Source organism: Ptychodera flava, chromosome 19 (genome assembly GCF_041260155.1).
Source record: "Ptychodera flava strain L36383 chromosome 19, AS_Pfla_20210202, whole genome shotgun sequence".
In the NCBI taxonomy this organism is placed as follows: domain Eukaryota; kingdom Metazoa; phylum Hemichordata; class Enteropneusta; family Ptychoderidae; genus Ptychodera; species Ptychodera flava.
In genome coordinates, this window is record NC_091946.1 from 24,414,713 (window position 1) to 24,425,951 (window position 11,239).

The window sequence follows — 11,239 nt, forward strand, 5'->3', positions numbered from 1 at the left end:
AGGATTCCGCTGTAACCAAAAATAAAATAAAGAAATTGAGATCGTGAAACCAGGATATTTTAACTGCAACACATGATATTGCTACAAGTCATGACCCATAATTCTTCGAACAATAATTTGTGCATAAATGTTTATTTCAAAAGCATATGTCGGTTGAGGTAAACTGTGACGGCTTCAGTCTTCCTTTGATGTTTCTCTATGAGAAACCGCAGTCTCCTGTATTTTACCAGTTATGGCCGTGCAAGATGCATTAACACGTGACAAAAGGCTGTATCACAAAATATGCCATGGGCAATTTTACACGTTGGCAATCAAATAAAGTGTTTACAACGCCTTAAGGTAAAGGGCGACGAATTCGGACGCGCACACGCTTTAGAACATTTCTGCGCAGATTTAACTCCAGCCTGCCGCAAATGGGTTATTTTGTAGCGCATGTATTTAACATCACCTGTCATTGTTGAAATTGCGCTTTTACCTAATTTTTTGACCCAGTCTCCTAGAAATACATGTGACCTTTTAACTTGTCATATTTTGACCCCCTAGAAGCTGGTTTTTATTCAATATGAGCGCAAAATTAACATTTCTCTCCCATTTACATGGCGCATATTACCCATTCACCTGGAGATATTGTAAAAAGTAGCGTGGTAACACACTTTTATTAAAAGTGTAAACTAAATGGTATTATGTCAGGATTTTATTCGTCAAGTTTGGTCAAAATGACACCATTCAAAGCGACAGGAAGAAAGTTCGAAAATTATGTAGTGATACAATTTCGATATCGTCATTTTGTAATCGATCCTTATGTTAAAATATCTTTACAAACATCATGGAAATTATACATTCGATAGATTTGGATCTTAAGTCTTGGTATTTATTAAAATTAACTCATTTGCTAAGCGTTTTATAATTGCTTTCTTTAGTTTAAGTGAATTATATCATTTTTATTTATTTCTAACGACGCCATTTTAACGTCCGTTTCCATGGAAACGAGCGTGGTGACCCCCATTTTTTATTTTGTTTTTGCACTTGCACAACTTCCAAGAATATTTGTGCAAAGTTTCAAGAAAATGACACCACAACCTAATTTTGACGTAATTCGTAGTACTTCACCTTAATATGAACATGCATAACTAAACGATCCGCCATCGAGAACTGGAAGTGAAATTGTCCTATAAAGGCTAGGTTAGGCCAAGAAAAATAAAAAGTTTGTTGCTCAAACTGGACATATTTCAAAAATGATGCGGTGACGTGGTTTTTCTTACTCTTAACTTTTTTTCATCCGTCAATAAACAAGAACGCCGTAAAAACATGAAAACAACACGGGAATGCACGCAGAAATAAATGGACAGCAGTGTTGCTTTATTATTTTTGTACAGCAACAGTTTTGCGGTTTGACTTTTAGTGCAGCGATGTACAGTTTGGACAGCATAATATGCCAGTGACATATTTGTACGGTTTTGAATGGAATGTTAGTGTCAGTTATTTTGTTTACAGTCTGATTTTATACAACACCGTATTATGCACTGTCGTCGCGTATTTTTGCGTATATTTTTCTTATATTATTTCCTCATGAGAAGAAAAAAGGTTGACGTGGCGGGCTGAATTGACAAGCGCGAGGATGAGAAAGACACTCTTTATTTTCTTGGCCTTGAGACCGTACCCGCATTCAAACCAAGCACCTGATTTACATGTGAATATAAAGTATACGCACTATGATCAGAGATTCGGTCGGTACGTTACCGGAATTTCCTCGTTTTTCTCGAGCAATTGCAGCCAAACTAATGTGAGATTGTGGTTAATTTGAGGTATATGTAACGTTGAAGGAACATCCTGGTATATTTATTTGTTTTATCAAAGTTATAGTGAATTAGGAAGACTATGAAAATATGTTTTGACGTCAAATGTCAGAGCACGAATTTGCCTGCAGCTGCAGTGTATTTGCGAAAAGGTCAAAGGTGACAAAACAGGAACCGAGTGTCATAAAACAATACGCAATCAATTTCACATCAGTAAAAGAACAAATAATGAAATAATCTAGATGTAAACACCAGCCAACCCGAAGGCGCCGGGGTTTCAAGCTACCGACTAGCGACTCTGACACTGTGGCCGCCCAACAACGTCGAAAATTGGATCATATTATTGATACTACCGAGCGATTCGATTAAATTCGAGTATGGGCCACTGAAACTCTATAAGGGAACACTTCAACGGAGGGTATCATAATTGCAGTACAGTAAAATGAGACGAAGATGACTTACCTGGTTAAACAAGGATACAGCGACACTGAATTATTAAATGAAACGAACGATAAGTGACGGTAAAAATGTTTACAGTCGTTTCGTGAGATCCACTGTTACTGCAGGCACGTGACAACTGACCTTAACCCGCCGTGGTGCGGTCTATTGTAGATGTAGGGGTGGAGGGATACACAAGGAAAAATGCGTAATCTTATTGACCCGTAAAATCTGTCCGTACGGCAAATGGGGCAAGACATACTGATACAAAAATTACACTTCATTAAGATAGAATGTGAATTTAAATAACTGGGGTGAAAGTTTATCTCCTTTATGTACGTCAAGTTGCTACTATACCGCTCAGTTAATGGTGTCATACGGGCGCAGTCATATGACATTGGTCACCTGACCTGCTACGCAAGTGTTCTGCTTTCCTCATATCAACGAGTTCGAACAGCTGTCCTTGTATTTTAACACCAAAACACATACGTTCTTGGATCGACGACGCCCACCGGAATCATGTGAGCTTGCGACACATCGGTATTCTGCAGTTGTTGCATTAACGCAAGATGCTGGTCGCCATGCATGTCGCCTGTGTCGTTCTTGTCCTATTTTCTGCAACGGCTTCGGGATTCACGCGTTTTCCCGTACCGAACGATTTCAAACCCGTGGTTGTCGAGGACCAGTACCTGTTCACTCCTGGCTCCCCCGGCGAAGTCGACATCTACCGAATTCCGATCACGACTACGTGCCCAGATGGGACGACGCTGGCGTTTGCTGAGGGGAGGAAATACAGCGGTGGAGACTACGGCTCAAAGTTTCTAGCCCTCCGTCGCTCCAAAGATGGCGGAAGTACGTGGAGCGTCACAGACTTCGTTCTGGACGACGATCCGACGGTGGACGGCTTGAACCTCGGGGGTGTTGTCATCGACCATCTTAACAATTCAGTCATTTTGATATACGTTCACTCGCACAAGGAACCGGTAATCTACATGACCAAGAGTATGGACTGGGGAGTCACGTGGAGTGATCCAGTTGCCCTTGGGGACAGAAATCCCAAACTGAAGGGATATTCCTGGACAGCCGGGCCTGGCTATGGCATCCAGAAGAAATATGGTAACAACATCGGCCGGCTGCTAGTTTGTGGACATACTATGTCATCTTTAACAAGATCCGCTAAATGTCTCTACAGCGACGGTAAAGAGATTTTGTCTTTATAATTTAATTTGGAAAAAAAAAATGACTAAAAATCTTCATTTCTTTAAATGTCGTTACGGTTTCTGAATGCATAACTTCATTTCACAATCACTATAACAATAACACTTATGTATCTCATACTTATCACCATCACTGCCCTCCTCCTCACGACGATTATGATGATGATGATGATGATGATGATGATGATGATGATGATCATGATCATCATCATGATCATCTTCATCATCAGCATCACCGTCATTACCAACAACAACAACAAGAACAACAACAACGGAAAAGATCCTCCTCTGTGACATAATATAGAACATTCACCATAGTATAATACACGCCCCTTTTTCACATGACTCCAATTTCAGTAAAATCAAAAGCCACGAATGGAATTTGAAAATTGTAGTTGTACAGAGAGGAGCACCCCTTTCCATGATCACGTGATGATGTTACAACCAAGGTCACCGATACTGTATTTCTGTGGTTTTGAATTCAGATTATGGATACAGTTGGTCCATCGGTGGTGGAGTCTATGGTATGCCATACAATATGTCGAAGAATGCGGGGGACCTTGTACCCGGAGAGTCCCAGGTATGAAGCCAATTGATAAGTCTTTGACTTATACCTAATACGAAAAGAAAACATTTTCATATGTATATACCCACCATTTTGACTGTAAGTGATGTTATTCACAATTCTCCTTGATCTGTACGCACTGAGATCACTCATTGAACTGAGCAAATTTCCATAGTATACAGAACAGCGTGGTTCATATTTCAAATTTCTGACAGCATTGTTTTGATGGTCATATCTTTCCGGTGTCCCACTTTGAATAATGCGAAAATCAAACCCTTTTCCACGAAGGAGATTTTTCAGTGTTCATGACAAAGGAAATTTGCATGTCTGACAGGTGGTTTGATGAGACCATATCAGTGCCTAATATCTGTAATTTGAAAAGTATACAATTTTAGCACCTACAGACATTGGCTTCTTACTCAATATATTCCTGAATTGTAAACATAATCAATAATTTTCGAGCATACTTTTCACAAATAATCTTGATAAAATTATGTTCCGAATTGTTCGGAAATTAATGAAATTGAATTAGCCTTTTGCAAAACAATGTCTGCCAGTGAGTGTGCAAATCATGGAGAATTGTGGGTAACTCCACTTACTGTTTGTTCTTACTTCTAGTTCGTGACTAGTTCGTGATCTCAACCCTTTCACCATGATAGTTTGGTCCTATCCCATTGTTTCCTATAGCAAAGCTTGACCTCTTTACTGGGAAATGGGGGGGGGGGGTTTGAAAGGATTAAAATTCTATTAGCAGTAAATGTAATTATTGAAATATATATTTTCTTGTTCTACCCCCCCCCCCCAATTAAATCGAAATACCTTGCGTTCCATTTGTCAGCACAGCCAGTGTTTCTGTAATGTACGATACATTGTTGACAAATGAATTTAAGTCCAGGCCATAAGTTGTTTGTCAGCAACACTGCATGTTGAACGAAAGTTATTATTAATATCATAAGTTAGCGATTTTGTGTCAATGGTACGGTAAAATCGTGATCAGCGTGTTCGTTGCGATAAATTAAACGTCACGGTGACATGCAGTAAGTGCACATTGCTTCACGAGTTTCGACCTCGGTGGTCTGTTTTCCGGTCCGAATGCGTGACACTTGACAGTAAATGTAAAAATACAATTTCTAACGAGTGAGTTTTTGTGTGACATGCGATATCTGTTATATTTTAGCCACAATAACTATAATTGACCTTTCTTCAACCTCAAACACGTCAATGAATGGCTAATGCACAGTCCGGACTGTGTCTAATGTAAAAGTAAAAATGTGGATCAATGCCTGGCTGAACATTATGGTCCTACCAGATCTTGTGAAATTCCACATCAGTCCCTCGCAGTTGTCCAACGATACTAATCGCCGGCAGAGACATCGGAATGGGGATTTAATGCTCTTCTACTCTGACAATTTACTTTCTATTGTCATAGGAAGGAGATTACCACCAATCAGAACCTCTACAAACAGCTTCACGGTTCATGTACTAGTAGATAACTGCTCAAAGCTGAGCTTATGTCATGCTGAAAATCCGTTCAGAGAATAGATGTATCCCCAATGCATTGCAGTAAAGTTTGAGATGTTTCTAAATCTCTGAACCCAATATTTCTCTCATTTATGCAAGGATTTTTTCAAATAACGTCGTCTTTGAAAATGGATGCACATTAACTTTCTCGGCTTTAAATTCACTTAAAGAATTTACATGTCTCGTGTTACTCTGAGTCGCCTACATTTTCTCCTCGCATAACCTAATGCTGTTTTCTTCTTGCTATTCAATTCTAGATAGTCGAAATGGATGACGGGAGTCTTGTTATGATGTCCAGGAATACTTACGCCTTCCACTGCAGATGTCGGATCTTCTCCAAGAGTTTTGATTCCGGCATGACGTTCCCACTGACGGAAGTCGAGACCGTGGAACAGCTGCCGGACCCCAGCGTGTGCGGCAGCATCCTGCGACACAACGGAATCATGTTCTTCTCCGGGGTGAACAGTACCACGTCGCGGACCAACGCCACCCTGTGGTGGAGTTTTGACGGCGGGGCTACGTGGCCCGGCGTGCTCCCTATCTACTTGAACAATAGTGCCTACTCGTGCTTGACAGCCCTGGATGAAAACCACCTCGGTCTGATCTACGAGAAGGGAAATGACGGACACATTGCTTTTGCAAGAATCAGACTCAATCCCTGAGCCTAAAAGTTGAAAAGTATACAGAAATCCTAAGTACATTACACGGGGTGTGATTTGAAGTTCTGTCGACCAAGAGCTTGTAACCTCCACAAATGTAATAATCTCCACAAATGTAATATCAACCACAATTGTAATAAAATCAACCACAAATGTAATAAAATAGTCAACCATTAATGTAACAACCCGCAACCACAAATGTAATAAACAAATTAACCAAAAATGTAATAAAACTCAACCATAAATGTAATAAACTTGAACTTGCATATGTGATCATTTGTTTATCAATGCCCTGAGTAAATGATAACTTTAATAAGACTAGTGTAATGTTATTGCATACTTTCCTGAAACTAGGTTTCCTTTCCGAAACACAGAATAGAATACTTTGAGAACGCTATCAGAAAACGGCGAGGTACTGATCAAACCGTTAGATAATGGAAGTGGAACAGCAGTTCTAGACACTGATAATTACATAATAAGGAAGCGTCAAAATAACTCGTCAACCAGTGATACCACACAAAGTTTATGACAGATGACTCAGAACAAATAACAGAGAAACATAAAACCTTATAACAGAAACTTACGACACAAAACATGTTGACGAGAACATATATTTCAATCTAGTAAACATAGGGCCAAAGTCCCTGAAGCTACTATAGACATGGATACAAAATTAAGTATTTCCTGACTGTATGAAATGATCTCACTAAGGTCATCCTAGGGACATGTAAACCAAATATTAAAGCTGTCTGACCAGCGGTTTTAAAAAAACAAGCGACTCAACAGTTGACAGAGCTCTGCTGTGTTATGTAGAGAATAACATTTTGTGACACATGTATTGATGAAGAAGGTGGATATCTTTGATAGCTCATTTCAGGATGGCCTGACCAAAAATGGAAAAAAATTCCCTAAAAATACAGATTTGCATATTTCATGAGACTATATTAGTCTATAATAGCAAATAAACGAGAGTTAATTACATTCTAATTAAAGTAAACAAGACTTGCTTAAATCAAGATTTACATCATAATAAAACAGCATATCTGTCAGGTTATAAAGAATCTTCAGCTGGTTATCTTTTAATATGAGTATTTTCATCCTATTAACCAAGCACATTTTAACTTTCAAATTAACATTGTAAGTAAGTTCTGTTGAATCAGTTGAGACTGTACGTACTCAGAGAAAGCACACTGAAGAGACAAATGTTTGTAACTTAAGAAGTTCAAGGTCATAAAAAGCACTATAAGGAATCATGTTACACTTTCATTGCACTGTTTACACAGATTGCATAATTGCTATAAATAGCACGAGGAATCTTACAGCTCAGCTTTACCATAAAAACCCTATCACTTTGACCACTCTTTTAATTGACCACTCTATTTTTTTCCTCAAAAAGTAATCTTATTTTATCCTTACCAAGTCAACCATAAATGGAAATTAGAACTTTCTCTATCTCTATTTATTTGACCACCCTATCATGACAACTATTATGAGCAATTTCTTTTAGATAACATAAATGGTGGTTCAGAATATATCAAAGTTGGGATTCAGGAAAGTTGCCTTTATCATGTTTTAATCCTCCAAGATGGTAAGCATTTCACTATGAACTGTCAAAAAAGTTGAACTTTCTGATAATTCCACACTAAAATTATTTTGGCTTTGATGATTTCCTAATTAATTCAATTATTTAAAATCATATTAATTATTTTTTCTGGGTGAATTGATAGGGTTTATACAGTACAAGAATTACATACAATGTAAGTCAAATTTTGACCAAAAATGACAAAAAAATTCCTTAAAAATACAGATTTGCATATTTCATCACAATTTGAACAAATCTAAGTTGGGTTATCCCTAGGGACCTGTATACCAAACAAGCGACCTAGCGGCCGATATAGCTCCGCTGTGTTTATGTAGAGAATAACTATTTTTGACACATGTTGATGAAGAAGGAGGAAATCTTTGATAGCTCAATGCAGTGGCCAGAAAAAAGTGGCTAAAATAAGCTGCAAAAATACACAATTGAAGATTTCATCATACTTTGAATATATCACATCGGATCATCCCTAGGAACATGTCAACCAAAGCTATCTGATGAGTAGTGTTTTGAGAATAAAATTTTCTGACCAAAAATGGCAACAATTGCCCCCCAAAATAAAAATTGCAGATTTCATCATAATTTCAAAAGATCAAATTTAGTTCATCTATAGAAACCTGTATACCAAATTTCAAAGCTGTTAGACCAGTACTTTTTGAGAAACACATATTTTGATGACCAAAAATGGGAAAAATTGCCTCAAAATTCAAAATTGCAGATTTCATCATTATTTCAATAAATATCATTTAGTTCATCTATGGAAACCTGTATACCAAATTTCAAAGCTATCAGATGAGCAGTTTTTGAAATACACATTTTTTGACCTAAAATTGCAAAAAATTGCCCCCAAAATACAAAACAACAGATTTCAGAGAAATTAAATATATATTACTTAGCTCATCTGTAGGAACCTGTATATCAAATTTCAAAGCTATCAGACCAGTACTTTTTGAGAAACACGTTTTTTGACCAACAATGGCAAAAATTGCCCCAAAATTACAAAATTGCAGATTTCATCATAATTTCAATAAATATCATTAAGGTGATCTGTAGAAACCTTATACTAAATTGCAAAGCTATCAGATGAGTACTTTTGGAAATACACATTTTTTGACCAAAAATGGCAAAAATTGCCCCAAAAATACAAAATTACAGATTTCATCATAATTTCAATACATATCATTAAGGTGATCTGTAGGAACCTGTATACTAAATTGCAAAGCTATCAGATGAGTACTTTTGGAAATACACATTTTTTGACCAAAAATGGCAAAAATTGCCCCAAAAATACAAAATTACAGATTTCATCATAATTTCAATACATATCATTCAGTTCATGTGTAGGAACCTCTATACCAAATTTCAAAGCTATCAGATGAGTAGTTTTGGAAATACACATTTTTTGACCAAAAATGGCAAAAATTGCCCCAAAAATACAAAATTACAGATTTCATCAGAAATTCAATATATATTACTTAGTGCATCTATAGAAACCTGTATACCAAATTTCAAAACTATCAGACCAGTACGTTTTGAGAAATACATTTTTTGACCAAAAATGGCAAAAATTGCCTTAAAAATGCAAATTTGCATATTTCTTCACAATTTGAACAAATCTGAAATAGATCATCCCTAGGGACATATGTACCAAATTTCAAAGCTATCTGACTGGTAGTTTTGAAGAAGAAGATTTTTAAAGATTTTTTTACCAAAAATGACAAAAGTGCCTTAAAAATACAAATATGCAAATTTCACCACGATTTGAACAAATCTGACTGAAGTCACCCTAAGTAAACTGCATATTAAATTTCAAAGCAATCGACAAGCGGTTTCAGAGAAGAAGATTTTTTTACCAAAAACACCAAAAAATGCCCCAAAAATACAAATATGCAAATTTCACCACGATTTGAACAAACTTAAGTGACGTCACCCAAAGTGAACTGCATATAAAATTTCAAAGCAATTGGACTTGCGGTTTCAGAGGAGAAGGCAATTGTTGACGGACGACGACGACGACGACGGACGACGGACGACGGACGACGACGGACGACGACGGAAAATCAACCTATTTGATAAGCTCCGCGTCGCTGACAGCGGAGCTAATAACAAAGCTGTCTGACCAGCGGTTATGAAGAAGAAGATTTTTTACCAAAAACACCTTTTTTGGCATTAATTTGCCTATTTTCAACAATATCAAAAAATTAAAAAAAATAGTTTCTCAAAATCATATTTTTCATCTACACAACAAATATCAAATCAGTAAGTACTGCGGTTCTCAAGATATTTGAGTGGACGGACGCCTCACAAACGGACATACATACATACATACATACATACATACATACATACATATATACAGACTGACGCCGGACGCCGGACGGATACCCATCCCAATAGCTTCCATAGACTATAGTCTATAGTAGCTAAAAAACAATACGAACACTACCTTGAACACAGTAGAACAACAAATTAGACATCCTGGCATCCCTAGTGAAGGAACAAACTTCAAGTGGGACAACATAGGAATACAGACAATCTATCGATTATTCCACACAATTTATCCACTGAAGACGAATTTGAGGCAATTGATTAAGAAAGTACGGCAATTTTCGAAAAAACGGTGTTAAAGGATCGAAGTTGTTATACAGTCTTCCCCACTCTGGAGTAGAGACTGCACTGACGTTCAGATTACAGCTGTGTCTCGCCATGACCAATCAGTTCTGTACACAAAACAGGGAAACGTAAAATACACTTTCAAATATGCAAAACACACTAAACGCAAACAATTAAGAAATGAATAATGTGTGGAGTTGCTTTCCTTATTACATAGATAAATATTTATGGGCTAATTCCTCAATTTCAACGACAAAATAGATTTATTACATTTATGGTTGACAAGTATTACATTTATGGGTGATTTTTTTATTACATTTATGGTTACCATTTATTACATTTGTGGTTGAAGTTTTTATTACATTTATGGTTGATTTTTGTTACATTTATGGGCGATATTACATTTATGGGTGCATTTTATTACAATTGTGGTTGATATTACATTTGTGGAGATTATTACATTTGTGGAGGTTACAGAGCTCCTTACACACACTATCGATTGTGATAATCGAACTAGATATACTCTCAGGTACTACTTGTATCTCGATTAACAAATGAATTCAAGAAGCGAAATTAATTACAGTAATATGTCTCTTATATATGTCATAGTGTATGTGAGATCGACATTACTCCAACTAGAACGCTGTGTACCACGCTGTCTTATCACGCAGGCAAAGTTTAGCTTCCATACACTCAGTGCTGATGTATTTGCAAAAAAAAAGTGTGTTTAGATTTCAATTACACTTCTATAAATTTTTAAATGAAGTCAGATTTTATTACAGTTTGTGAAAACAATGTTGAATAAATATTTCAGCAAAGGAAATTTCGTCCTT

At 36.9% G+C, this 11,239-nt stretch overlaps 1 protein-coding gene across 2 annotated transcripts; it reads left to right on the forward strand.

Annotated features, from left to right (window-relative positions):
• The first annotated feature begins 2,631 nt into the window (after positions 1–2,631).
• LOC139119009 (sialidase-1-like) lies at positions 2,632–11,229 on the forward strand. Of its 2 annotated transcripts, XR_011548832.1 has the most exons (4): positions 2,632–3,431; positions 3,937–4,031; positions 5,795–6,283; positions 10,894–11,229. XR_011548832.1 is itself a non-coding variant. In XM_070682622.1 (3 exons), the coding sequence occupies exons 1-3, from the start codon at positions 2,804–2,806 to the stop codon at positions 6,197–6,199; spliced, it is 1,128 nt and encodes a 375-aa protein (XP_070538723.1). In that variant the 5' UTR covers positions 2,632–2,803; the 3' UTR covers positions 6,200–9,932. The 2 variants fall into 2 exon arrangements, 1 of the variants encoding a protein (XP_070538723.1); XM_070682622.1 differs by lacking the exon at positions 10,894–11,229 and having other exon boundaries at positions 5,795–9,932.
• Positions 11,230–11,239: the final 10 nt, after the last annotated feature.

What these genes read in the sequence shown, in the direction of transcription:
- LOC139119009 (XM_070682622.1), top strand. Translation starts at nt 2,804, where the DNA reads ATGCTGGTCGCCATGCATGTCGCCTGTGTCGTTCTTGTCCTATTTTCT. An exon ending in TAAATGTCTCTACAGCGACG is followed by an intron (nt 3,432 to 3,936) that starts GTAAAGAGATTT and finishes TTTTGAATTCAG; the next exon opens with ATTATGGATACAGTTGGTCC. An exon ending in TTGTACCCGGAGAGTCCCAG is followed by an intron (nt 4,032 to 5,794) that starts GTATGAAGCCAA and finishes ATTCAATTCTAG; the next exon opens with ATAGTCGAAATGGATGACGG.